Source organism: Manis javanica, chromosome 2, assembly GCF_040802235.1.
Source record: "Manis javanica isolate MJ-LG chromosome 2, MJ_LKY, whole genome shotgun sequence".
NCBI lineage: Eukaryota > Metazoa > Chordata > Mammalia > Pholidota > Manidae > Manis > Manis javanica.
In genome coordinates, this window is record NC_133157.1 from 5,219,765 (window position 1) to 5,247,135 (window position 27,371).

The 27,371-nt window shown below is 60.2% G+C and overlaps 1 protein-coding gene across 1 annotated transcript in view; it reads left to right on the forward strand.

Annotated features, from left to right (window-relative positions):
• Positions 1-218: 218 nt before the first annotated feature.
• FIBCD1 (fibrinogen C domain containing 1) overlaps positions 219-27,371 on the forward strand; it is a 35,846-nt gene continuing 8,693 nt past the window's right edge. Inside the window, exons 1-5 of the mRNA XM_017678044.3 lie at positions 219-1,995; positions 10,579-11,070; positions 14,733-14,892; positions 15,250-15,386; positions 26,393-26,489. Of these exons, the coding sequence (XP_017533533.1) occupies positions 1,924-1,995; positions 10,579-11,070; positions 14,733-14,892; positions 15,250-15,386; positions 26,393-26,489 (958 nt within the window). The 5' untranslated portion in view covers positions 219-1,923. The remainder of the gene's footprint in view (positions 1,996-10,578; positions 11,071-14,732; positions 14,893-15,249; positions 15,387-26,392; positions 26,490-27,371) is intronic.

Here is a 27,371-nt window from a genome sequence, read left to right on the forward strand (position 1 = left end):
GAACATCACAAGAGCCCTTTTGACGAGGGTGCTGCTAGCTAGCCTTTGGGTACATGGGGAAAGTGAGGCTCAGAGAGGCACAGTAGCTTGCCCCAGGCCACACTGTGAGGCCCAGTGCACTAAGCTCAGTTGCTTTTAACCCAGGGTCCAAGGGGAAGGGTGCCACCCAGAAAGAGCCACAGGCTAGGACTTCACAAGGCCCCTGACTTGGAGCCAGTTTATTTGGGGTCCTCTCCAGCTCCCAGGGTAGCCTCCCTGTGGGCGGCAGTGGGGTGGGGCTGCAGGTGAGGCAGGTGGGCAGCCCTGGAAGGAAAAGGAGACTGGAGGAACAGCTAGCCGGTTGTGAAGCCAGCTGCAGGTGGGTGGGTGACAGTCACCCAAGTGGCATGGGCCGCGGGGTCCCCTGGCCCCAGCTCTCTGAGCCCAGGGCTTGCCCCGGCTCAGTCTGGACCTGCACCCCATGCCCGACAGCCTGCTCTGCGCATGCCGGGCTTGGAGAGAGACAGGGAGAGGGACAAAGATGGGGCGACAGACTGACAGCCGGTGGGGGAGAGACAAAGACAGTGCCAGGGAACAGCGCGGCGGGCCAAGGCGCCCCAGGAGCCGGAAAACAGCTTTAGAAAGAAGCGGGGAGCGGGGAACGGGGGTGTCTACTGGAGAGCTGCGGGAGCTGGAGACAAGGGGCCCCAGAAAGGCGCCGGGGAGGGGGCGGCCGGCACCGAATGCGGCGTCGGGCAGTGTGGGCGACTCCCGGTCAGAAGCCACAATAGCAGCTCGTTAACCGCTCAGATTAAGGACGTCGTCAATTACCTCCGAAGCCTGCTCCAGGCGGATTAAACGCTTTCAAACGTGCTGCTCGTGGGAGGGGACGCCTAAGAAGCCACCTCCCGGCGCAAAGCCCTCCTCTCCGGGGCAGAGGAGGAGGAGGGGGCCGAGCGGCGCGGGGCGCTCCCGGAGGCTCCGCTGGTGGGCGGGGAGCGCGGGCTGGGCACCGAGCTGCGGGTACTCGCGGCCGCGCTCCGGCTGCCGTCGTGGCGGCTGGGACCCCCATTCAGCCCATCGGTCGCCTGGACGGGAAGGCCTCGGGCTGGCTCTCCGCCCTCCGGCGCCAGGACCCAGATCTGCGGGCTCAGGCCGCGGGGCCCCCAGGTCTGGCCCCGCCGCTGGGGTCAGAGGGGCAGGTCCCTGGGGGCTGGAGATTCCGGGACTGGGCGCGCTGGCCCCGGGGCCAGACCGGGACCCCAGAAACCCGCAAGGGGCGTAGTCCGGCGGGCCCCCACCTCTACCCAGACCTGAGGGGCCTGGGGGGAGCGCGGCCTCGCTCCCAGGAGACGCCCGACGGCCGGCGGGGGCGCTCTCGGGGCCGGCCCGGCCCTGCGCCCCCCGCGCCCGGTAAGTTGGCGCGACTCCGGCCCGGGAGGAAGTTTGCGGGGAGGCGTCGCCGGGGCTTTCGGGCGCCTCCGGGAAACGGCGGGAGCCGGGCTGCCTGCGGCCGTTTGCCGCCCGCCCGGCGGGGCCCGAGCCGGGGCCGGTCGCCCTCGCTGCCGTGGCCTTTCTGGAGATGGAGAGGAGGCGTGTGCGTGTCCGCGGGAGGCCGGGGGGAGCAATAAAAGCGGAGAGAGTCCGAGACAAAACAGACCCGGAGGCCGAGAGGGAGGCAGGGCTCGGGGGGCGGGGAGGGGGCGGCGCGAGCGGCTGGCGGGCGGCTCTCGCGCTCCCGCTCTCACCCTCGCGCGCCGTGCACACACCGGCGGACACCCCCCCGCACACGCGCGCCCGTGCCCGGCCGGCCCCGGCGCGGGGCCCCACGGCGGGGATCTGGCGGGCAGAACGCACCCTGCGCCGGAGCCCGCGCCCACCTCGGCGCCTTTGCGCTCCGCAGCGGCGCGCCTCGCCCGGCGCCCCCGCCAGTCCGGCCGGAAGATGGTCAACGACCGGTGGAAGACCATGGGCGGCGCTTCCCAACTTGAGGACCGGCCGCGTGACAAGCCGCAGGTACGCGTGCGCCCGGGGCGCGGGGACAGGGGGCCCGCACGGTTAGCAAGGCGGTGGCCGCTCCAGCAGGCGGGGTGAGTGCCCGGCTCAGCGATGGAGTTTGGGATGCACCCCACACCACGCTCGGTGGGCCTGGATCAAGGTGGGCGCCCTCCCCACCGCCTCCTGAGCGGAGGCTTGAACTTGAGGTTCGGGGAGCGGATGGGGGTGGCACCCCTGCTGGAGCCGCGCTGGCAGGGATTGGGGGTGCTGGGCGTGGGGGAGGAGGGCCCCCTTGCGCCTCCAACAGACTCCTGATGCGCGCGTGTGCACAGGGAGCAGGGGACCTATAGTCAATAGTGTGACCAGCCTTGGGTTCCTGGTGCGACCACAGAAAACCTGTCTTGCTGAGTCTGTTTCCTCGCGTCTACAGTGGCATCTTAACCACTTACTAAGTATGTACTTTGGGTACCACCCTGTGCCAGACACCTGGCACCATAACCTGAGTTTCAGGACGAGAACTCAGCCCCCTGGACCTCCTCTGAATCTCACGCTGTAGCTCCATGTAGTAGAGATTCAATAAATACTTGTCTCTCATGGGAACACTGGGCATTGTGCTTCTCCAGCTTTACGACAAGGAAAGCAAGACTCAGAGAGTGTAGCTCCTGCGCAAGGCCACCCGGTGCTGCTGAGATTCGAACCTGGGTCCATAGGCTCCAGGTCTGTTCACTCCACCCTTCCTGCTGCCTCTTCAGAGGCAGTTGTGAGGGGCAGTCTGGGAGGGTGCCCAGGACTGTGCCCTGGAAGGGGGTGAGGGCAGAGCCCCAGGGCCAGCCAGAGATGGGGCTGGGGACAGGAGGCAGGTGGAGGGACAGCCCTGGTGCTGCCCCAGGCCAGGCTGCCAAGGGACTGGGGCAGGCAGGCAGATGAGGAGGCCCTGCTCATGGAGGAGAGGAAATAATGGGGCTGCCCATTTTAAATTTCAAATTTCTCACAGACAGATGTCATCGGGGAGGGAACAGTCCATGTTTGCTGCAGCAGGAGGAGGTGGCAGGGGAGGGCCTTGGCAGCCCCTCACTCTTCAGGAGGTGCAACCTGCTCATATTACTAAAGTGACACCTCCACAGTGTGGGGGCCCACCCCTCTACAGTTTGCAAAGCTCTTTCCCAATCATGCCTGGGGCTGGGCAGGGGTGCCCATTGCCAGGTCACAGGATGGTGGCTCAGGGGGTTCAAGGCATGTGCTCATAGAGCACATCAGCAGGAGAGCAAGGATTCAAACCCAGGTCTGACCCCAGCCTCTTCCAGTGCCTCCTGGTGGTCCATTCCTTTGGTTAGTCAGGTGCACACCCAAGCCATCCTCAGATAAAATGTCCTGTCCTGCTGAGATCTGACTTTCCCTCACTTAGCAAAAGCAGTCTTACCTCCTAGACTTCTTCAAGGCTATCCACAGCCTGGACCATTCTCCCTTCCCATTAGCCCCTTTACAGGTACTGCCTGCTTGTCATTCGCCAAACCCCAGTCCCACACCAGGCTGCCCATGTCCAAACCTTTGCTGTCTCATCTTGTTGGCTCCACCAAGCTCTCCAACACATACACACACATGTACCCCTTCACTCAGGGAAACCCTGCATATACTTCAAAAACCTACTCAAATGCCACCTCCTCCAGGAAGCCTCCCCTGATGCCCAGTGGCTGTGCCTCAAAGTCCCAGCAGCATTTGCCCTGTGGTGCTCAGCTGCCTTTATCTTGCTTCCTTATCTTCTAGTTTCCAAGACTCACCTCCATCTAGAGCTCCCTTTAGACACATGCTCCTTCTGGGCCTCCATCTTTAGGTCTCCCCCTGGGCCCTGGGTGCCTTCTCTCTGTGCAGCTCATGTTGGGAGCTGAGGGGTATCTGCTGAATGGAACAGTGTGAAGCCTCAGCCCAGAGGACCTATGGGGAGAGGAGCCGGCAAGTGCTGCTCAAGGGGAGGTGGCTTCTGGGGGATCTGTTTGAAACATGGCTTCTAGGCCTCCCGGGCTTAGGGACACATATTCCAGCTGCCACCAGGCTAGAGGCCAGCTGTCTGCCCCTTGGCATTGGGAGGCAGCTGAGGGCTTGGGGCCTGGGGGCCTGGGCCAGTATTGAATGCTGCCTCCCCTCCCTGCTCCTTTGCTGACTCAGCATGTAGACAGCCTGTCCCCTGTGCCAGCACCAGGTGTGTTTAAAGCTTCAGATAAGAGGGAAGGCAGTCCTGCGCCCAGTGCAGAAAGGGGGAGCCATGCTGGCCCTGGTTCCTTCTGGGCCTGCTCCCTCTCCTCTCTTGCTACTTTCATCTCAGCCACGGACTGCTGTGTGACTCTGGGAAAATTACTCCCCTTCTCTGAGTGCGCTTTACCATGTGTAAAATGGGGACAGCAATCCCTGCTTCCTCCTCACTTCACAAGAGCCCTTGTGAGGTTGTGAGGATCACACGAAGTCCTGGTGTGCTTTGCAAACTGAAAAGCACTATGCCCCTGTGAGGAGGGCGGTCCTCAAAGCTGGCTGTCCCCTTTTGCAAGCTGTCGGCATCTGGTCTTCCCTTTGCCCACCGGGAAAAGGGATCTGACCACCCTAGCTCCTGGCAGCAGGGCCTGGCTGAGGTTCTTTGAAGGGGCATTTCCTCCAGGAGAAGGGAAGCAGGTGCCACATGCAGCGCGCTCCCTATGCCCCGCCATACCTCATTTCAGTCACAGCCACCCTGGGAGGCTGAAGTCAGGACGGTCAACCCATCTGACAGATGCGGAAACTGAGGCCAAGAGAGCTGGGGGCCAGGACCAGCCCCAGGGGCCGCCCAGGCGGACGAGCCTTGGTGGGGTGATGCAGGGGAGAGAGGCTGGCCATCCTTTCTCCACTCTGCCTGCTTGGCTATATTGTGCCCGGGAGAGAGCTCCCGCCTGGGCTCTGTTGCTCCCAGGGCACTCGGCGCCCGCTGCCAAGGAGGGGCCTTCTCCCCCTGCTGCTGCTTCTGGGGGCTGCCTCCGGCCGGCTCTGTCCAGGGCCTGTGCAGCCTCAGCTCCTCGTTTGCTGGGTGACCTTGGACAAGCTGCCGACCTCATCAGAGCACCCCTTCTCCCCCTGCAGAGCGAAGGGGCTCTCACACCCCTGGGGCCGGAGATGACTGGGATGTTCGCCAGGAGTTCGGAGTTGCTCAGATAAAAGGATCTAGAAATAGACATGATTCTCCTAGTCCTGGAGTATGGGGCAGGAAGTCACCCTCTAACCATCTCTTCCTGAGTGGCAGGGGGCTTGTTTCTGAGTAGTTCCCAGATCAACCACCCCACAGGGAGGTTGACCTCTGACCTGTCCCAGGCAATATCTCTTGATGCTTTCAAAACTTCTAATAACATTCCAGAAAGGGAAAAAACAGAAAAGCTCATTGGGAAGTTCTTGATGTCCAGCCTAAACCCTGCTGCATTTAATCCACTCAATGACCAGAGAGCCCCTCCCACTGCTAGGAGATAACAGCTGTGAACCTGTGCCTCAGGGAGCTTAGAGTCTGGGGGACACAGGCAAACCCACAAGTCACGTATTATTATAGACCACGACAGGTGTGATGGATGGAGGTGCTCGCCTCTGTGCTCTTGTTCCCTGGGGTTTGGGTTGGGCATGGCTGTGAGACCGGCCGGGTGAGGCTGGGGGAGAAGAGGTGCACAGGGGCCACACACAGGGACCCTCGCCTCCTCCGGTCTTTTCTAGGTCCTGCCTCTGGGCCCCGGCCTGCCCCCAGAGCTGAGCGGTTCCAAAAAAGACAGTGTCCTGGTCTGCTTTGCTCTCAGGCGGGGTCCTTGGCTGCTACGTGGGGAGTGGGCTGGCGGGCCTGGGAGGTGGCAGGAGGCTGGTGAGAGACGGTCCCAGTGATTTAGAGGCAGATGTGGTGCTTGGGCCCAGGCAGAGCTGGGGGCTTGGGGACCAGGCACTGGGGAATTGGAGGGGTGAAGAAGAGAGCCAGGTGCCTGGCTGGTGTAGAGGATGAGGGAGGGGGTGCAGGGAGGTGCGGGCTTGGAGGGGGCAGCTGGTGCCAGCGCTGGGTGGGAACCGCAGGAGAGCTCAGGGAGCCTGTGTGGGGGTCCGTGGACCAGAGGCCTGGTGGGCCATCCAGGAAGGGGGCCCAGGAGCTGTGTATGTGGAGGAAGGTGGGCAAAACCCTCACAGGCAACGCCTGGAGACTCCCCCTTCCCCCAAATGGACCCGGAGCCAAATGCTCCCTGGTGCTCAGCGAGCTCGGGGCCCCCAGGACAGGGAAGATGCAGCCCCCCGAGGCGCTCCCTGGGGCACCCCCAGCCACTTCTCTGGGAACTTCCAGGGGCCTGAGGCTTCAAGCTTCTCAGCCTGGGCTGCATTTAACAGGTCCCAGCAGGACAGAGAACCCTTCCTCAGGGTTCATAGAACAGGCAGGCCCTCTTCCCCAGCCTTTGGGACCCCAGAATTTTGAGCAGAACTGCCGGCTCCTCACTGTAGGGGGTCTCTGGGAGCCCCCCTCTGCCAGGGCCACGGGCTCAGAGTTGAGCCCAGGTCAGGAGCCATTTGCCCAGTGAGAGTGGATGTGGGTCCCTGGGGAGGGCTGCAGAGGCCTCCCCAGGGGCTCTGGGCCAAGGTGGGGTCTGAGCAGCCCACCTTGCCCACGGATCCCCAGAGCCCCCTGCAGCTCGGTGCCTGAGCCCTGCTGAGCCCCAGGCACTCACCACCCACCCTTCGTGCCCCTGGTCCAAAGCTCACTGCGTGTTTCCACCCTGATGAACAACCTTCCCGCCTTTGGCTGGGTGCTCCGAGGACAGGGGGTGCTGGGAGCGTCACTGGATCTAGCCCTGCCCAGCCTCTGCCTGGAGACTTTCTTCGTCCTGCTTTGGTACAAGGAGTGTGGTCTCAGTCACCCAGGGGGCTACGGCCACCAGCTCCCGTAGGAAGCAAGGAAGAAGGCGGGGTGTGGGCTGGGCACGGCTGGCCGGCAGGGCACTGTGGCTGTGAGTCCTTCCTCCTGAGCCCTCTTCTACTCCTCCAGACCCCATGGTCGCCTCTGGAGGCTGGCGACTCAGAGGAGGCAGCCGGGACACATGCCACCCCTCAACTGAGGCATGTCTGGGGCTTCCTGCCCTCTGCCTCCCCCAGAACAAGCCCATCTTGTCCTCCCCTTGGCCAGGGCTTCCTGGGCAACCACTGAGCATGCGCGATACTGGGTGTCACGCAGGAGACTAAGCGACGTCCCTCCAGGTGGTGAGGGGCAGCAGTGAGGCTCAAACCCAGAGCTCCCGGCTCCTCTCATGCCCATTGCCTGGGATACCAGTCTCTCCACTCCTTGCTCCTGGGAGGCAGGGGCCCTGCGTGCATCTGCCCACCTCCTGCATACCCCGGCTGTGCACGCTGCTCTGCCCCGGCCAAGGCTGACTCATAAGCTCCAGCCCGAGGCATGCTCGGTTGGGCTGCTCACCACCCAAAGCCCTCCTTATTATCTTGGGCAGATTTCTTTGCGAGACACGTAAACAGCAGCCTATAAAAGTGAACAGTGCTTCATGTTTAAGGTGATCTCTGAAGACTAATTCTCCTCTGCTGAGTGGCCTGTTCCATCTCCAAGCTATGGTGCCCCCCACCCCCCAGGGGGCCCCCTGCAGCTCTCTCAAGCCCCCCCCCCAGCCCCCGCACCCTCTGCCCTCCTCCAGGGACCTGGAGCTTGGGGGCAGTGGGTTTCCAAGAGGGCTAGGATGCTGGACACACAGCAGAGATGCGGCTGGCTGCTGTGCCTCGCCAGCCGTGGACCTGAGTGTTCTGCGGCCGGAGAACGTCACCCCGAGCTCGGGGCAAGGTGTCTCCCAGTGGGCTCCAGGAGGGGCCTGACAAGCCCTCCCTTGCTCACACCGAACTTTGTCTCACATCAGGCAGAGGGAAGGACACTGTAGGATGGCTCAGCAGGCAGCCTTGGCACAGATGGTAGGGTTCCAGTCACCCAGCCCTGGGTTCAAATGCTGGCTTGACCACTTGCATCCGTGTGACCTGGGGCAGGGGTCTTCTGCTCTCCGAGCTTCGGTTTTCCCATCTGCAAAGTGGGCCCAGGGGCTGTTCGCAGGGACACAGTATGTGCTCCAGGAATGACGGCGATCATGCCATTCTGCTCTGGAGGAGACTGGGCAGTTGGGGTGGCCATCAGAGGTGGGCACAGGGGGGAGGCCGCCCTGCTTTGGGGCCCAGGGCTCGGCATGGAGGCATGACCCACTCCATTTGTTCTGCCTTTCATCCGTCTGGCAACCAGCCACTCTTTGCCAGATGGTGAGCACGTCCCTGCCCCTGGGGGGCTCAGGGTCCAGGGTACGTTTCCTGGGCCTGGGATCTACTGGTTGCCAAATGCTAGCTTTCCTTGTGTCCACAGCTTACATCAGATTCCCAAAGGGCTTTGTGCCCCAAAAGAGGGTATCACAGTCCATGGGACCAGAGTCCCTCAGGGCAGGACTGGGACAACCATCATTCTCTATCTCCTGAGGGAGTGGCTGGATGCCCAGTGAGTGTTGAATGGATGTTTAAATGAGTGAATGAATGAAGTCAAAGGCTAAGACTGCTGTCTTGACAAGTGCCTCATGGAAGGAACAAGGGCTGTGGGAGCCTGGAGGAGCCCCTCCCAAACAGGAGGGAGGGCTGAGGAAACAGTCATGGAAGGCATCCTGGAAGAGGTGGCATCTAGCTGAAGGAAAAGTGATTTAGGCTGGTGCAAGAGGAGCTAGGGAAGCAGATACTTCACGCCAAGGGAGCAGCCTGCTCAGAGCTGATGGTGGGGAGGTCATGGTGTTCAGGAGTGGCTGGAGCAACTTGTCTAACTGTGTGCAGCCTGGGGTGGATGTGCCCCACGGGGACCTGGGCAGGTGTGCAGAGAGGAGCGGTGGAGTGCTGCGTGCTGGGGGCGTCCATCACTGCACGGACAGGCCAAGGCGTTCTCTCCCTCAGCTCATCAACAGCACAGACCCCTTCCTTGGGTTGCCCACCTGCACCCCATCCCTGACCCCATCCTCCTCAGGTGCCAAGTAGCAGATTCAGGAATCACTTGTCGGATTTGAATATGTAAAGAAGCTGTTTACTGTATTGTCTTGTAGTAAGATCCCAGGGTGAGAGGAATCACTCTTTTGTGAATCAGTAAGAAAGCAAGCAAGCTATCGATTACAATTATAAGATGCCCCCAAAGTCGGAGATAGTAAAATGTGTAAAAAAAGAGAAGGTGCATCCTAGCACACAGAAATAACACTTTGGGTAGAAAATAAAAAACCGACACCTTCAGATGCTCTGTGCCCACTGATAATGAGGTAATAAAAGCTGCTAATATTTATTGCGCAAGCCCAACATACCAGGCCTGGCTCCAAGTGCTTTAGTGTGCTAACTCATTTAAAGATGCATCTTGAATTCAGAAAGTGTAAAGGGGAAATTCAGCTGTAGAAGGTGCCTGGCCCTGGCAGGAGGCAGGAGGCTGGGAATGTAGCCTAATTAGCTCTGCCCCGAATCGGCTACATGACGGTGGGCAAGCCCCTCTCCCTCCCTGGGCCTCAGTTTCCCCAGGTGTCTAATCCTCAGTGGCCGCATACCAAGCCCCCTCTGGTCCAGCGAGTCTGGATTCGCTACTTCATTGCGGTGCCTCCTTTAATTACCAGCAGCACCTGGGTCCCAGCATCCTGTGTTCTTAGCCCCCACTGGGTCCAGAAACCCAGCTGTCAACTCACTGGCGCCTCCTTTCATTGCACTGTCCTCTCTGCCTGTGCCTAGGGGGCACAGGGGCCCTCTTGCCCTCCTTAACGGATGGGAGGTGGGCCTTCATCCAGGGTCACCTTAGTGGTACTCTGCCAAACTGCCAGGGGACTGCCGCACGGAGGAGAGGAAGGGAGAGGAGGTGCTTGGGCAGCCACCCTGTGCCCATGACTGGCAGCCTCGTGCACCCGCTGGGATTAGGGATCTGGGTGCTCCAGGTTGAAAGGGACCTTTGGTGACAGGCACCCACCACCCAGGGCACTCATTCCACTGTGAAAGCGTGACGATTTTTAGCTTGGTTGCTGTCACCATTTCAGCTCTCTCTTCCTGAGTCTGCAATGCAGGCACCCAGGAGGAGTGCGTTGTTATGGCCCCCGTTTTATAGATGAGGATGCTGAGGGGCAGCGTACAGCAAGGTGAGGCCCTTACCCAGGGTCACCCGCAGGACATGGCAGTGTGGGCGCCTGAGCCCAGCCGGTCTGCTGCAGAGTGGGAGTCCTCACCTCCAGCGCTTACCAGACCCTGAGGGCTCCGCAGGGGAGAGGGGCCGGCCTGGGAGTCCACACGAGGCAGGGCAGGGGTGGGGAAAGGGGGCCTCTGTCTCCGCCTGCCCTCACCTCGGTCTGCCTCCATTTCTCTTTCATCTTCTGCATATCATCTCCCTGCGTCTCTCACCCTTGCCCTGGCCTTATCTCCGCTGTGTTCCTGTCTGTCACCCATCTCGGACTCTGTCATCTCTGTCTCTGTCTGACTCCCTTCTCCCCATCACCAAGAAGGTGTCCCCTGATCCTTGTCCAGATCTGCCTCTGACTGCACCTTCTCTCTCCTGTCTGTCTGCCTGTCCTCTGCGTCCACGTGCCCCAGGCTGGCCTGCAGTGGCCGAGCTGCGGCTGCATGCTGTGCACGGCGCTCCTGTCCCTGGCTGTGCTGCTGGCCATGGCTGTCACTGGCGCCATGCTCTTCCTGAACCACACCCACGCGCCGGGTACGGCGCCCCCGCCTGTTGTCAGCACCGGGCCGGCCAGTGCCAACAGCGCCCTGGTCACCGTGGAAAGGGCCGACAGCTCGCGCCTCAGCATCCTCATTGACCCGCGCTGCCCCGACCTCGCTGACAGCTTCGCCCGCCTGGAGGGCGCCCAGGCCTCCGTGCTGCAGGTGCTGACTGAGCACCAGGCCAGGCCGCGGCTGGCGGGTGAACGGGAGCGGGAGCTGCTGGACACCCTGGCTGACCAGTTGCCCCGGCTGCTGGCCCGGGCCTCGGAGCTGCAGGTGGAGTGCATGGGGCTGCGCAAGGGCCATGGTGCACTGGGCCAGGGGCTCAGCGCCCTGCAGAGCGAGCAGGGCCGCCTCATCCAGGTAAGGGGCGGGGTCTCTGCACTGCATCGGGTCTTGGTGGGGGTGGGGGTGGCCACCGCATGCCGGCCCTGTGCTGGGCACCTGATGCCCGCAGCCTCACTTACTCCCTAAGTGCTTCGGGACCAGTGGCTCTTGCTATTCCCATATACAGATGAGCAAATGAGGCTCAGAGAGGTGAGTCTGTCATCCAAGGCCACACAGATAGTGGCACTAGGGTTCAAACTGTTTGCTGTGACTCTGGGTGTGTGCGCGGCACCCATGTGTCCAACAGTAAGGCCAAAGCCAGGCCTCAGGACTCCTGTGCGTGCTGGGTGGGGTAGGTGAGAGGCAGGTGAGCATATGTGGCCTCCGTCAGTCACGAACTGCGGTTCAGGGTCGCGTGGCTGTCAGAGGCAAGCCCTCTCCCCACCTGTGCCCCACGGCCAGAGGTAGATGCACGCCCTCCTTGCTATTCGATGCCCAAAGCTTTCCAGGGGAGGAGGGACCCACTGAGGGAGCCCAACCAGACCCTTAGCCTGTCCCCCCACCTCTGCCCCACCTCCCCAGCAAGTCAGGTCCCAGCCACCGCCAGCAGGTCTGGGCGCAGTTCCCCATTGTGACTGTGCCAGGGACACCAGCGAGAACTTTCCCCTTCACAGGGTCAGGGGCTTAGGTCATCTCTTTGGCCTTTCACCATTTTCCAGTGGGGAAAACTGAGGCCCAGAAAGGGGCAGTGACTTGTCCTGGGTACAGCACGCTCCCCAGCCTCCAGTCCTGTGCCCACACCCTTGTGACTGAAGCCCTTCAACTAGGCGGCAGGCCCCGCCCCTGCCATTGGTCCCAGCCCCTTCTGGGCACCTGGAGTGACTAGGGGTTTGGCCACCCAGTGGTTCTTGAGCCACAGGCCTTTCCCTCCCTCTGCAGGCTGCAGCCGGAGGAATTACAGTCCTCATCACCCTGTCTGGGTGGCTGATGGGAAGGCGCCTTCCTGGGCCTGGGGTGGGGCTGGGGCGCGTTTAGCCTCCTTCCTGCTGCCACTCCCCCTGCAGCATCCCCACCCCATCAGCACGGCCTGGGGAGACCTCCAGGCTTTCTACCCAGAAAGGGCACCCCACCTCGCTCTCAGCCTCTGGGCAGCCAGGCCCAGCCCACAGACACCCTCAGGGCAGGGGTCGGGGAGGGGCTCCAGGGGCTCCCACACCCCCACTGACGCAGAAGCCTAGAGCTATTCCTGCAAGACTCAGAGCTTCTCCAGGCCCAGCAGGGCCTTGGCTCAGCCGGTACACTTACTTCTCTAAGAACGTCCGATCTGCCTCAGCTCCCCCACACTCGGTGCTCTTAGAGCTCCTGCATCCCGCAGAGCCGTGCCACCTTGGCTTCTGGCTCCTCTTCTCCAGACTCTCAGCCCCTCGGCTGGTCAGCCAGGCCCAGAGATTTTCAAAGCAATGCCCAGGGACAACCCTTGGTCAGAATTCCCAGAACTCTAGTTAAAGGTCACGTCCCTGGACCTCATCCCCAAACCCCCAGGTCACAGCATTTCAGAGTGACACTCCTGTGACAACCACTGGCCCAGGAGTGGCAGGGCTGACCTGTTCTTCCCTCTGGGTTCAAGTCAGCAAGCTGTGATCCAGTGCAAGCTCCTCCAGCACTGGCTGTAGGACTGTGGGTGTCCAATGAGGATAACAGCCCGTACCTTACAGGACGCAGAACTCCTGACTGTGCAGGACTCAGCCAGCGTCTGGCGTGTGAGAGATGCTGTCTACACATCAGCATTTTATCACAATGGAAATTGTTGGTTAACTGAAGTTTCAGCCCACAGGGGGGTCACCACTGAACGTCCCTTTTACAGTCGTAAGGATGCAAACCACAGGGTGCTGGTCCCACACGGTGTGTTGATAGGCATAGCAGCCCGAGGCGGGGGACCGTCGCCCCATCCTGTGGAGGGGCAGGCTGAGGCCCAGAGATGCAAAGTGCCTTGTTACACTTGGTCACGTGACTCAGAAGTACCTGAAGCAACAATTTGTATTTCACTGCCTCTGAAAGCTGCAAGCTGCCAAGACCTCTTTAATTCATCTGTGCAGGTCAGCAAGCAGGGACTGACTTTCCCTTTTAATTCGGGGCATGTTTATATGTACATTCTCAACGTTAATCTTTTGCTGGTTTAAACTGAGGTCTTCCCTGCCCGTTAGCAAGAGCGGCCATGCCTGAGTTTCTCGAGGGTGTTTGTCGCAGGAGGACGGGCAACACCCTAGAGACTTAACCAACGAGCCTGGGGGTCTTTGCCGCCCATGCCCTGCAGAGTGGCCCCTGCCCCTTTTCTCTGCTGGGGGAAGGCTGCCTGCCTCCCTCTCTGGGCAGGGCCTGTCTATAGAACACTGCAGAGGAGCCTGGGGAGATGCTGCCTCGGCCAACCGCACTCCTTGCCCCGGTCCCCGCGGCCTCCACCCTCACTGCATCACCTGCTCAGCAGAGGAGAAACTGATAGGGAAACCAAAAGCTTTGCAGGGCCCCTGCGTCTGGACAAGCTAAGAATCATATTTTGTAAACTGCTGGCACTGTATATTTCTATTTTCCTTCCTCGAACGAGCTATTATCTGGCAAGTGACAGGTTCGGCGTGTAAAGACCCAGCAGGCTCTGTGCTGGCTGCTGGCTGGCTGGCTACAGCCTGCCTGTGACCCTGCCTCCCCTCCTTGTGGTCCTGGAGCCCCGGGGTGGGGAGGCGACAGACCCCCACACCCTTCAGGCGTAGGTCCAGCTGAGAGGTCTGCACTTGCTCAGCTACAAGCCCCCAGACCTTGATGGTGGGAGTCCCCTCACCCCCTACCCGCCAACCCACCACACACACACCACCCCAGAGAAACAGGTCCCATCACTTAGGTTCATGGAGAGGTCCGGCTACCCTTCCAGGGTCACTGGGCTAGTGAACGGAGGTGGGGCTGGGTCAAACCCCACATACCCCAAGCTCTGCCCGGTCCCACCCCCTCGCTGGGCTCCTGGCACAGTGATGCAGCCCTGGGTCCCTTGCCTGCCACTCAGCCCTGGGCACGTAGCCTGAGGCTCTGGAACAGGAACCTCTTCTTGGCCCCCCCGGTTGAGGTGAGGTGATGGGCCTCAGAGAGCAGAGGAAGGTGAGGGTGGGTCCCCACCTTCCACACGATCCACCCCGGCCATCGCCACCAAGCTGGGGGAACAGCCGGGACCTTGGAGAGGGTGTTTTATAACGTGAAAGGTGCCTTATGAATTCACATGACAAGGTGGGCTGAGTACTGAGGGCTCATGCTGGGACTTCCCACCCATGCTCACCTGTCCCCAAAGCAGTTGGTCCACGGAGGCCATGTTAGCCCCATTCCAGGGCTTGATTAAGTCATTCACCCATAGTCGTATAGCTGGCAAGTGGGTGAGTTGGAATTTGAATCCGGCTTTGCCAGGTGCCAGGGGCTGCCTCCACTCGCACAGTGGAGTGGTCATCTCACCTGGGCTGAAGGCCCAGGAGAGGGTGAGAGCAGGCCCTGGGGGCAGCAGGGAACCGGTGTCTGCTGGAGTCCCTCCAGCCCCTTCCCCTGAGCCCCTGTCCTCTGAGTACCAAGACGCAGCCCTTCTGAGAGCAGGTCCATGGCAGGGCGGGGGCCCCCCTGTGCCCACCAGCGCCCCAACCCCCTCCACTCCTCTCTGTGCCCCACAGCTTCTCTCTGAGACCCAAGGGCAAATGGCTCACTTGGTGAACTCGGTCAGTGACGTCCTGGACGCCCTGCAGCGGGACCAGGGGCTGGGCTGGCCCCGCGTCAAGGCTGACCTTCAGAGAGCACCTGCTCGGGGACTGCGGCCCCGGGGCTGTGCCAGTGGTGAGTGGGGTGGGGACCACCTTCCTTAGGTGACCTGGGTACCCAGCTTTGTCCCCCATCATCCGCCGCCCGCCCCACTAATAAGGAAACACTGCTGCAGTTTGCTGAGGACTTCCTGCTGCCTGGCAGTGCCGAGCTGTCTGCACCATCCTGCCAGGCGGGGTTCACTGTGCCGCCCATTTTCCAGATAAGAAAGTGTGGCTCAGAGAGGGTTCTCACTCACCCAGGGAGCTGCAGAGCCAAGGTCAGACCCCAAGACTGGTGCTCTGGAGTCCACATGACATCGGTGGGTGGGCAGACAAGTCAGAGAGACCCAGGGGCCAGGCCCAGCCTCCCTGACGACCTTTACTGCCCCAGGCTCTCCGCCTCGGGACTGTCTGGACGTGCTCCTGAGTGGGCAGCAGGCGGACGGCGTCTACTCAGTCTTTCCCACACACTACCCCGCTGGCTTCCGGGTCTACTGCGACATGCGCACAGACGGCGGCGGCTGGACGGTGAGTGTCATGTGCCGGGTGGTGGGCGCAGCCAGTTGGCCTCCTCTCAGCCCTGCAGACTCTCAGGGCAGGCCCTAGGGTGACCCAGGCGGCTTTGAGCAGCCTCGTCCCTTGGCCCGGCCCTGCCCAGGTGCCCATAACGCCGCTGAGGACTCCATCCCACACAGGCAGGTACAGGGCAGGAGCTGAGCCTGGGGGGCCCCTCAGGAGAGGGTGTTAGACGCGTCTCCCATCCGTGGGGCCAACTTCCATTCCCTGAGCCGTGAGCCCTCCAGGAGCAGTGGTTCCCCAGAGATGCTGGGCAAGTCGGGGCTGGGTCCTGGGGTGAAACATGGTACCAGGAACCTGCTGCTAATGTGAGTCAAGTTCAAGGGCTGACGCATGTGGAGCTGGCTTTGAGTCCACTATATGGTCCATGTGCGAGAGATAAACGGCGGCACACAGTGGCTGGGAGCAGAGACCCTGATGGTTTCCTGGCAAGGAGCTGAGTGATTTCCTTGCACCTCTGGTCCCTGCCTGGGTGGGAAGTGGAGAAATGAAAGGTTCCGACGGCCAGTGGAAAGGCAGGGCGGGACTGCCGTAGGTGGCCCCGAAACCTCCTAGAGCTGGGCGTGGGGAGCAAAGTGGTGGGGGAGAGTGTCCAGCTCTGCCGGCCGGGAAGCCCCCTCTAGAGCAGGGTCGGCCTGTGTTGCCTCACGGGTTCTGTCGCAGCTGTCCACCTCCATCCCTGTAGGAGGACCGCAGCATAGGCAGACAGCAAACTTGCGGGCGTGGGCGTGGCTGCATCCCACATCCAACACTTGTGGATATGGGAATTTGAATTTCATGTCATTTTTTTATATTCTTCAGTTATTCAAAAAATATCTTAAAAGATTCTTCTTTTGACTTTTTAAAAATGCTCCAACTATTCTCAGCTCACATACTGTGCAAAGACAGCCAGGCAGCAGGCAGGACTTGTCCTACAGGCTGTGATTTGCTGACCCCTCGTTCTGGGGCTGGGGGTTGCTGATAGTGGTGAATGAGCTTGCTGGCCCTCCCCCTCCAAACTGGTGGACGCCCCACCCTCTCCTGAGGTTCAGGCTTGGAGTTGGGCTTCCACAGGGCCACTACTGGCCATTGGGTGACTTGGTGCAAATTTTAAAAAGGCACGTCCCTTCCTTTGGACACACTGGGGCACTGGGCTTGGCAAGGAGAACAGAGCTGAGCCTTGCCCCCTTGGCTGGATGCCCTTGAGCAGTGAACAACCTACACCCATGTCCCTGGACATCTGTACACCACTCTGAAAGCTGCTCAGCCTCACAAGTTGGTTGTGGTTGGGACAACCAGTGACAGTGGAAGGCAGGACCAGTACAACTAATTAAAGATTCTCAGCTTCACATTTAACTTCAGATGGGCAGACAATTTTGAGTACCTGCTTTGTACTGGGCTCTGGGGAATACAGAGATGGGGAAGCCCCTGTCCCAATCCTCCCAAAGGCTTAGAGTCTGTAGATTTGGGGTGGAAAAAGTCATGGTGTGCAGAGTGGGGGAGGCTCTGTCCAGCTCCCTGGAGAAGGGGGCATATCTGATGAGCCTTAACTGAAACGGTGGTGAGATCTCTGAGTGTGCAGGTAAGAGAAGGTGTTCTGAGAAGACAGAGCAGCCTAACAGGGTCTGGGAGTCGGGAAGCACGTGGCATACTCAGGGAACAGTCAGCTGGGGTGGGTGGCACATGAAGAGGTGAGGCTAATGTTGTCGTATCCTAGGCTTCAGGTTTGGGGCAGGCACTGGGAAGCTATTGAGGGTGATGGAGAGAGGAAAGGTGGGATAAGAGCCGGGCTTTAGCTCAGGACCCATAACCCGACTGTGCACATCCTGGGACAGAGGTGGAGAAAGAGGGGTTGGAGGTAGGTCACTCTCTCAGAGTGCAGGCCTGTAATGAGTCCGTCTGCCAGAAAGGAGGACAGTATGGCAGCACAGCCTTGGCCTCCAGCACCCACAGACAGAGCTGGGTGTGGCTTAGTCCTGCTGTGTGATCTTGGGCAACTCACTTAAGTTCTCTGAGCCTTGGTTTCCTCAGCTGTGAAATGGGACACCCACCCACATCACTTAGAGGTCTTAACCACAAGCAACAGAAAGTGGCTGATTTAAGCAGAAAAGGAATGTACTGGAGGAAGGCTGGGAGGCCCGAGAAACCAGCTCAGGGGTGTGCAGCCAGGAACAGAGCCCCTCAGGCCCGGCCAGGGTTGCCTGGTGAGAGTCCTCTGCCCCAGGGCCGCTGTCACTGAGGGCTGGGCACCAGCTGCCCCTGGGCACAGGCGCCCCTGCCAGGGTCGGTGTGGGCCTGGGGCTGCGTCTCACTGCTCCTTTGGGAGAGACCCCTTCTGTCCCTGCCCTGTTGCTTTGCTCCCCCTGCTATCGAGTCAAAGTCAGTGGGTGCTTCTGATCAGCCCCCAGCACAAGGGAGGCCCAGAAAGCAAGCGACTGGAGTCCTCAAGCACTCGGATTCCCGCGGGACTCCAGCCGGATGCACGATGTTTGGAAGGACAGCCAAAATGACACATGCCCGCTTAGTACTTTGGGAGTTGACCTGGGCATCTAGCAGCTGACCTGTAGCTGCTCAAGGCCACCGGCCACGCCCCATGTGAGGTGCTGGCAACCCAACAATGATGGAGATGAGTGTGACGACCCCTCACCTGGCTCCCCACCAAGATGGTGTCCGCTGTGGTCCAGGGGACAGTCACGGGGACCTACAGCAGGGGCATGGGGTCGGCTGTTTCCAGTGGTGCCCAGGTGGGCTCCAGGTCTCTGCCCGTGGCCACTGGGGCATGGCCGGAGGCTGCTGTTTCTCCCCACGGAGCTTGCTGTTGACCGTGTTTGGCATATTGATGTGCAGGCAGAGGGAGAGGGGGACATCTCCTGGGCGGTGCATGGTGGGTGGTGGTGAGGGCAGCCCAGGGCAGGCCTGAAAGGGGTCAGCTATTCTGAGCAGGGGGAGGTGGGGGCTGCGTGAGGCAGCTGGGCCGGGGAGCAAGGTGAGTGTGCTCCGAGGGTGCAGCCTGCCATTAGGGGCCTGTGTGAGAGGAGCTGAGAGTCCCCCAAGACCCAGAGACATACCTCAAAACCTCTCTTCAGGCTCCAGAGGCGAGCTTTTAAATGCACTGGATTCGCATCTGGGGGCTAAAAGTGCTTTTGTTTTCCTAGCTCAGAACATCTGAGTTATGGGATGTGCCTCTGGGAACCCCTCAGCAGGCAGAACAGTGCCAATGCACCGGCCAGAGCCCAGAAATCAGAGTTAAGGGTTAGGACAGGCTTGATGAAAGACCACTCCGCTGAACCTGAAGCTGTCCCCCTGCAAGCCAATCAGGACTGGGGCCGGATGCAGATGATTAGCAAGGCCCAGGCTGCCGGGCAATGGGAGGGCAGTCAGCGAGAACGCAGGCCGCTCACCCTCCCACTCCAACGCCAGACCCAGGCCCTGGAAGAGGACGGTCTCGGCTGAGAAGTGCTTGCAAGGCCGATAAACGTTAATATCCATTTGAGCTTCTGTCAAAAGCAATCTTTTCCCAGATACTTCTGGGCATCTGTCAGGATCACCTCCCTGCCACACGGAATCTCTCAGAGACTCAATTGTTTGGGAGGGAGCTGGCTGCCAACTCCCTGGGCCCAAGTACCATCCATCCTCATTAGGGGCCCCTTCCAAACTGCTAAGTCTTGAGTGCCAACACTGGATGACTCTCCCTGGTGGACAGGGCACCGCGGCTGGACTATCCATTCAGTGCCTGCTTGTGAGAGACTGGATGGGGTGAGGAGGGGGCTCAGAAGTTTATATCCCAGAGTCGCCCCAACCCCCATCACCCAGCCAGCAGCCCTACAGTCCTGGAGGCTGGCAGGGCAGCCTCAGAGAGGGCAAACGATTTGTCCAAAGCCATCCAGCAAATGAACAGAACCCTGGGCAGCTCCCAAGCACCCTGGGCAGCTCCCAAGCACCCTGAGGCCCCACCTCATGCATGTCTGTGGAACTGTCACACAGGGGCACTCATTCATTCGCGCCTTCAGCCACTGAGCGCCAACCATGGCCAAGGGCTCAGCAGCAAGCCCCTGGTGCCGTGTCCTCGGGAGATGTCCCTGGCCACCTGGGTCACCTGCATGTGCCTCTGCAGCAGGCACAGGAGCGCCTAAGCGATCATGTGTGCGTGCTCCCATATGCACCCCAACCAGGCACCCTCCACAGGGGCCCTGGTCATGGGATCACCGCTGTAGCTCAGCGGTCTGCGGTCTGCAGGGTGCTTGCCCACCAGGTTGGGCTCCCTCAGTATTTGCCAGACAGGTGACTGCTTGGCATCTTTCGGGGGTGAAGCCACCTCACTCAGTCTCTGTCTTATCATGTGTTCAATGGGGACAGTATAGTGCTGCATCCGTTGGGGGAGAGTCAGAACCCTGGGCAGGCTGCTCACCTGCGGGGGAGGGACTGAGGGCCCCCGGGGCCATGCTGAGCCCTGGGGGATCCTGTGAATGGAGGAACCCAGCTGTACTCTGTAGCATCTTACAGCCAAGCACTGTTTTTAAAAGGGAGGAAGATTCGTAACAGCAGAGGCCAAATTTCCTCACTTGGAAGGTGATGTGTGGGAAGAAGCTGGCTGTCTACAGCCCACTTCCCACATCAGGGTGACACTGGAAAGGCCATATGTCCCCTTCCTCATCCAGCCAGTGGGTAGCCCTCGTGTTTTGCATGGCTGCCTTGCAGGCCTACAGAACGGGTGGCCACGCCCAGGGCCTGGGGCTGGATTTGGATGGCCAGAAGGAGGGTCCAGCTGGGCATCGGCAGACTGGATCCCTCCCTTGACCCCCTGAGATCTGCCTGTAGCACTGCTGGTCCCAGGCCTGATGGTCAACCCTTGTCTTTGCATAATCACTGGCCTGGGTCCCAGAAATCAGGTCCAGTTTGGCATCTCCCACTGCAGGACGTCTAATGGAATCAGTTCTGCTCTGCGATGCACTCAGACCCCCAGCGCAGCTGGCTGCCCCTGTGCCACCAGCAGTGGCCCGGGCCCCCGCCCTGCACAGTAACCATGCTCTGCTAGGCATTTGACCGCTCTGCAGAGTCAGCTGGCTCAGCCCTGCCTCTAATTGGCTCCGCTGTGCAAGGAACCCGCCCCTCTCTGCTGTGCACCCCTCTCCCTGCTGAGTTCCCCAGGCAGAGAGGAAAACCCCTTCCCTCACTTGGGAAACATCAGAGGAGCCGTGGCCAAGCAGAGCCCAGCATGGCAGTGGGACCAGGCTCAGGGAGAGAGGAAAGCCCCCTGGCCCAGCCCGGCCGGGGCATGGGGTGCAGGCCCTGCTGGGGAGGCCACCGAGGGTGCTGGCTCCTTCCCGCGTGGCTGAGCTACAGCCAGTCACCCTTGTCACAAGGGCTCTGGTGTCAGGGCCATGCCATCGGTGAGCCACAGTGCCCCCAGGCTGGCTCGGCAGCAGCGGGGTCCTGTGCAGGGGAGTCTTTGGAGCCTGAGCACCCTTGTAACGGCCTGTGGTGACACCCCTCGTCCCCTTGACCCATCTGCAGGGGAAGGCCGGCCTCCGCCTAGAGCAGTTGGGAGTTCTCAGACTTTTAACGTAGATGGAGTAATGCATGTGAGGGCTCAGCCCGGTACCTCAGCATTTGGCAAATGGCAGCTCTGAGCAGGCTTTGCCAGGAGCCGGCAGGCGCCAACTGCCAAGCCCGGGGAACAGGCAGGGCGCCAAGCCGGGGGGTACCATTTTCAGTCAAAAACAAGGAGTGGGCCACTTCCTTCTGGGCTTGGCAGCTGGTTCTGACAGGGAGTTTGATGTTGATTATACCTACTGTGTGCCACCCGGTTTACACTTTTACTCTGTTGCACCTGCAACCCAGCGGGGGTGACATGGGTTTGCTGGAGGTGCTTTTTTACAGGGAGGGAAACTGAGGCTTGGACAGGGTCCGAGATGTGTCCGAGGTTGTACAGCCTGTGAAAAGCCAAGTCAGAATTTGAACTCAGCTCGGCCTTATTCTGGAACCTGTGCTCTTGCCAGCAATGCTGGGGGCCCCTGGAGGTGCTGCCCACAGGTGTCCAGGAGGGAGTGAAGGAGCAACTGCCCCTATGAAAGCGGCAGAGCCTCCCCAGGGACCGCCTTTGAAGGGCTGCGTGGCACATCTGAGCTCTCTGTTCTTCAGGAACAAGAATCGGCTCTGCCCCAGCCCTGCACCCCTCCTCCCAGAATTGCCTGCTCGGGAGGCCTGGGAGGTTGGTGCATGCCGGGGCTGCACAACTGACACTGTGCTGCCTGTAAGTGGTTTCCACTGCAGCTCCATCAGTCTAGGAAAAATCCCAGAAGCTACCTCCTGGGGAGCCTTCCAAGGTGACAGAGACACCCGCTCCCCATCTCACAGGATTTGGACCCACCCAGCTCCCAGCCCTCGGGCCTCATCTCCTCTGACAACCTACCAAGACCCTGCCCAGTGCAGTTCAGCTGAGCAACTCCTCCAGGAAGCTCTCCCTGACCACCCTCCCAGCCACCCAGCAGGTGGCTCCTCCTCCTCTGAGCTCAAAGCAAATGTAACCACAGGTGTCACCATTGTGGAATGCTGGGTATCAGCCAGTACATTCACCTGTCACCAAATCCTCGTGGGCAGGGGCTGTTATAATCCCTGTTGTACAGGGGAGGAAACAGGCATGAAGCTGGAAGACACATGCCAGGTTGGGAGCTGCTCTGCCCCGGGACTGCTGGCTGTGCGTCCACCTCTCCTGGGGCTGTGAGCTCTCTCGGGGCCAGAGTCACCCCAGGGAACCAGGCATACCCCACGGGGCCTGGTGAGGCAGCCCTTTCGTTTTGCAGGAGAGAAGCCAACACTCAAATGGTCACCCAGCCTACCGGCTGGAGTCCAGATAGAACTTGGGTCTTCTGGGTGCAGGCCATTGCTGGGGCTGGCCTGGTCCAGCTATGATGAGGGCCAAGTGGGCTCACAGGTGCAGGGAGGCACTGTCCACCCGCTCAGCCACGGGGCAGCCCTCGGCCACCCTCAGTCTTTGTGCATGGTCAGTGTCCCCCTTTTGTCCTCAGTGGGTCCTAGCACCCCAGCCTTGACACACCCCCACTCTGCAGTCACCCCACCTCTCCAAACCTTAGTCTTTTCCTGTCAAATGGGATGTGAACCCTTCCCTCCCAGGCTGTGGGAGGAGGCTTGCTGCTCTTGAAGGCCTGGGCCGGTGCTGGGGGGCCACAGAGCCAGGCTCAGGGGCTCAGGATGAGGACCCCAGACTCCTGGCGCCGTGGCAGACAAGGAGCAGGTAGACGGGGCCCGCCCGAGGGGCCCCTGTGGGGACAGCCTGGAGCCTGTCTAGCAGACACGGGACAGTCAGCCGCCCTGCTGCTCTCCCCCTCCTGCCGCCTCCCCACGTGCACTTGCTTCTTTCTTTAAACGGAGGCACCATCTGCAGGACCATGTGGGCCCCGCGCTCCTCTGGCAGAGCCTCCCTGCTCGCGGCACTTGGAAGATGTGCCTGGCGCCGGGCAGCTGGCTTTTGAGAATCCGCACCAAGAAAACACGCGCTGTGTGTCCCCCCACTGGGGTCCTGCCCGAGAGGCCGCAGGGCAGGAGAGTTTTTACATCAATCGCTCTGCAGCTGGAACCCAAGGGAGCTGCCCCGAGCAGGACCGATGAATATTTTAGCCCCCAAATTATTTTGTTTCCTTACCTTTCTTCCCGGTTTTGCCTAAGTGGGATTTGTGTTCTATGAGCCGGGTGAAAGGAGGGAAAGTGGGCGCATCCATCCACTGCTGGCTTCCCTTGGTATCTTCCTGTCCGGCTGAGCCTTGCTCTGTAATTGAAGGCCTTCTTCTTGGTGACATCCTGCCATCCGGTGTCCCTGAAGTCCAGCTGGTTTCCAGAAACCTGAAGCCACAGCTGCCGTTCACCCTGGGCCTCTGACATACTCCTGGGAACCTGGGAGAAACAGCGTCGGTCTGTGGCCTCGCTCACACTTGGAACTTGCTGGCCAGGCTGCTCTGTAATCAGCTTGAGGGTGTTTTGAATCAGATCCTAGGCAGTGCCCAGCACGCTTGACCGCTCGGTGTCTGAACCAAGCAATAAGAGTAAACCACGGCAAAGGCCAGCACCGTCCAGAGCGGCGTTTCTCAAATTGCAGGTCGTGATCTGTGGGGAGGTGGCAAAATCAACTTAATGGGTTGTGATCGACATTGTTTTTTAAATCAAATAGTGTGGAATACAATAAACAGGATAGAAAATTTTAGAGCACATCCATCTTAATAAGGATAAGTATCATTTCAGGAAGCTTTTGTTTCAGATGTGAACACCTGTGAGTGTGTATGCAATATAAACTGCATTCCCCTGGGTCCTGGTCAAAAAGTCTAACGGCCACTTTTGCAAAGCCACATCATGGCTGCGTCTCGGCCCTTCCAGGGGTGGGTCATGATTCATTACCACCCCAGTTAAAATGCCCACGTTGCAAATAATTGCTGAGGCTTCTAAGCTGGTGTGGATTCAAATCACCTCATTGGGAACGTCTGCCACACCCAGTTGATTAGTGTGCCTTCCTGGACAGAGTGAGCTATCCCTGGAGGGCAGTGGGGAAGGGGGCCGAGGGCTGGGGGCTTGAGGTCAGCTCTTGGCATCAGAGGCCTGCTCAGGAGACAAGGAGGCACACCCAGGTTTGGGATGCCCTGGTCAGCAGCAAGTCAGAATGTGGACATGGGAGGTAAAATACTGGCCTTCACGTGTCCTGCCAGGCCTCAGGCTGCGGGTATGAGATGTGGGTCAGGCTGCCCAGTCCGCTGCTCACAGCCACCTGACCTTTGACCTTTGTCCAGACTTCTGTGTTCGGTTACAAGGAGGGGGACCAGGGGACACAGAACTCAGGATCCCGGAGTTGGGGTAAAGATTTGGCAAATAATGCAGGCACTTAGTGAGGAGGCTTCACCCCTGAGCATCTGCTGGGCTTGGCTCTCAACGCCAGCCAGCCTTGGGCACTCTGCCTGCCCATCTCAGTTTCCATGGTTCATGCCCTGCCCGTGCCTGGAAGCCTGGTAGCCCGCTTTCTACTTCATGACAGTAGAACCAGTAAAAATAATAATACTGATGGCAATAATAATAATGCCAGCTGCTCTGCCATCTATCCCTCGCTGAGGCCCTGGGAAGCAGGCCTTGTCCATGGGGAGGAGAGTGAGGCCCAGAGAGGAGAGATGACTTTCCCAGGCCCCTGGTGGGTAAGGGCCCAGAACCCCGCCTTCCTCGAGGGCCACCCTGGAGTCCCTCCTGAGGCCAGCTTTGCTGGACATAACTCATTCTCTCCCCGCCCCTCAGATCAGTCCTGCTTCCCATCTGATGGGGGTCCCTGAGCCCAGGCCCCTCCTGTGTTCCTCTGCCCCAAGGGCCCTGACTCAGTTTCCCCAGCCAGCACCTGGCGGAGGTACTCCATGGAACATGTGAATGAACAAAGAAGGCTTGGGGTGGGCCCTGGGGCTCAGGGAAGAGCCATCGGTCTGGAAGGAAGAGCAGGGTGTGGCCTGGCTGGGGGAGAGCTGGGCCCGCGTCTGACGCTGTCGTCCCCCAGCTTGTGTGCACCCACTGTGTGCCAGCCCTGAGCTTGCTCTCGGTTGGCTGCCACAGCCTGTGGGTTGGGATGGGGGGCGGGGAGGTTGCCCTTATCCCTATTTTCCCTATTTTACAGATGGGGAGACTGAGGCCCAGAGGGTAGAGTCACAGGCCAGCATGACAAGTGGCATAGCCAGAACCCGAGCCCAGGCCAGGCACCCCATCCCCTCGTCCAGCCCCTCCAGCTCCCCTCCTCCGGCAGAAACGGGCTCCTGCTGTGGAAGCCTTCCCGGCAGCAGCATCAGGCTTTCAGAGGGCCTGTGCTCAGGGCCCCCGGTCTGCCGTCAGTGCCATCCTCCACCACGGCCCAGCTCTCACTCAGCCTGACTGAATTTCCTGCCAGTCCCTTCTGAGGACTAACCCGTCTCCGGGCCAGGCCGGGTCTGAGGTAGTGGAGCAAAAAACAGAGGTGTCATCTCTCTCCTGCTCTCCGACGCCAGAGCGCCCGCCCCTGACGGATGGTTCCCCAGGGACCGACGCAGAGCAGCTGCTGCTCTGCCCGCAGGCAGACTGGGCCCACGCACACCTGGGCAGCTCCGGGTGACTGAAATCAGGCTGCTTAGTAATGAAACTGGCAGCCCGCTGGTGCCGTGGCCAGGTCTCTGACGCCTCGGTCTCGGGCACAGATGGCAGCGTGGGGCTGCTGCCTCGGCAAATGCACAGGAAAAAGGCCTGTTAGACAAAAAGGGTGCGGGGAGGGGTGGCCGAGCAGGGCCGTCAGCAGATCTCGTAAACACTCAAGGCAGCTCTGGCCTGGACCAGCAGGGTACTTATTTCAAAGCAATTTAACCGATGGGATTCCGGCTCCCAAGTCAAGAATTAAAAGGAAGAACAGAGGCCCCTAGGCTGTCACCGTGCCAAGTCCCACCCATCCAGCTGTGGGCTCCTGGGCCTCCCCTGAGAAGTGGCTGGGGCTCTGGTTTCCTAAGGCCCCCTGCCCCCCATCCCCTGCCCTACCCTGGTGGGGGTGCTGGAGCCCTGGAGGCTGAGCATGGGCCGGGTGTGTTCTTGGTGTTTCAAAACTGGAGAAGGTGTTTTTGTTCAGTTTTGTTTTGACCTGAGAAAAGTTATCAGGACCCAGGCCCATCCCTCTTATTTGACCAGTGGGGAAACTGAGGCCCAAGCCACGGTGGGACCAGTCCAGGGTCCCACAGAGAGGCAGCAGTGGTGTCTCCAGCCCGCCCGGGTCCATCATGAACCCTTTTTGAAGGGACGTTTCAGAGCCCTGGGGGCGTTCGGCCGGTCCCACCTCGGGCCACAGGTTCTTGCTCGGCTCCTGGCCTGCAGCCACTGAGGGAAACGGGAGGCACGGGAAGGAAGTCTGAGGGGCAAGGGACAGACCCACGGGCTGGGGGCTCTGGGGGTCGGCGCCAGCTCCCCACCCTCACCTCTGTCCACAGGTGTTCCAGCGCCGGGAGGACGGCTCTGTGAACTTCTTCCGTGGTTGGGAGGCGTACCGGGACGGCTTCGGCAAGCTCACGGGGGAGCACTGGTTAGGTGAGAGCCCCTGGCGTCCCCTGCGGCAGCCCGCTCTCTACCTGGACCAACCAGACTCAGAGAGCCGCTGTCCCCAGGGGGGTGGCCATCCAGTCCCCCTGGCCTTGGTGCCCCTGAGTCAGCTCACAGGTGCTGCCTGGAAGGTGAGCGGTGCATTCGGGGGGATGAGGTCCGTGAGCAGGATACAAAGGACCCGCGGCCACCGTAAGCAGGTCCCCTGGAGATGCACTCTTCCTACTGGACGCCCTGGGGCCCAGGTGCTGTCCTGGGTCAAGTGAGCTGTGGGGCAGAGGCAGGTCTAGGTTCTGGGAAGGCCAGGGCAACCCCCAAACTACCCCATCCTTGGGGGTCAGCAATGCCCAATGCTGTGCTCTGGACCCCAAGGGCACAACTCCCCTAAGAGCAGCCAGTCCACACTCCTGGCGTGGCGCCTGACATGGCGCCCACTGGCTCCTGGTGCGGCTGCATATTCCCTACAGCTGGCCCGCGATCCACACCTGCAGCCAAGTTAGGGCTCAAAAAGCTTATATTCATATTATTATCATCATTACTATTATTTACTTACTATTTATCTTTAAATTCTCTCAGTGTTTTAAATTCTGAATTATCTTACATAATTTCTAAAGAATAATGTCCATAAAAGCCACAGGTCTGAGGTCCTGTATGTATATGGGGGAAAGCTGTGGCTTGAGGTGAGTTTTTAGGGTCTGGGGTTTTTTTTGAGATTGAATCCACTGTTTCATAGGGCAGGATTTAGTGGCTGTTAGTATGTTCACAGTGCTGCAGCCACCACCACTATCCAATCCCAGAGCGCGCTCTCCACCCCAGAAAGAAACCCCTGGTGCCTGTGGGCAGTCACCCCCATTTACATCTTAACATATA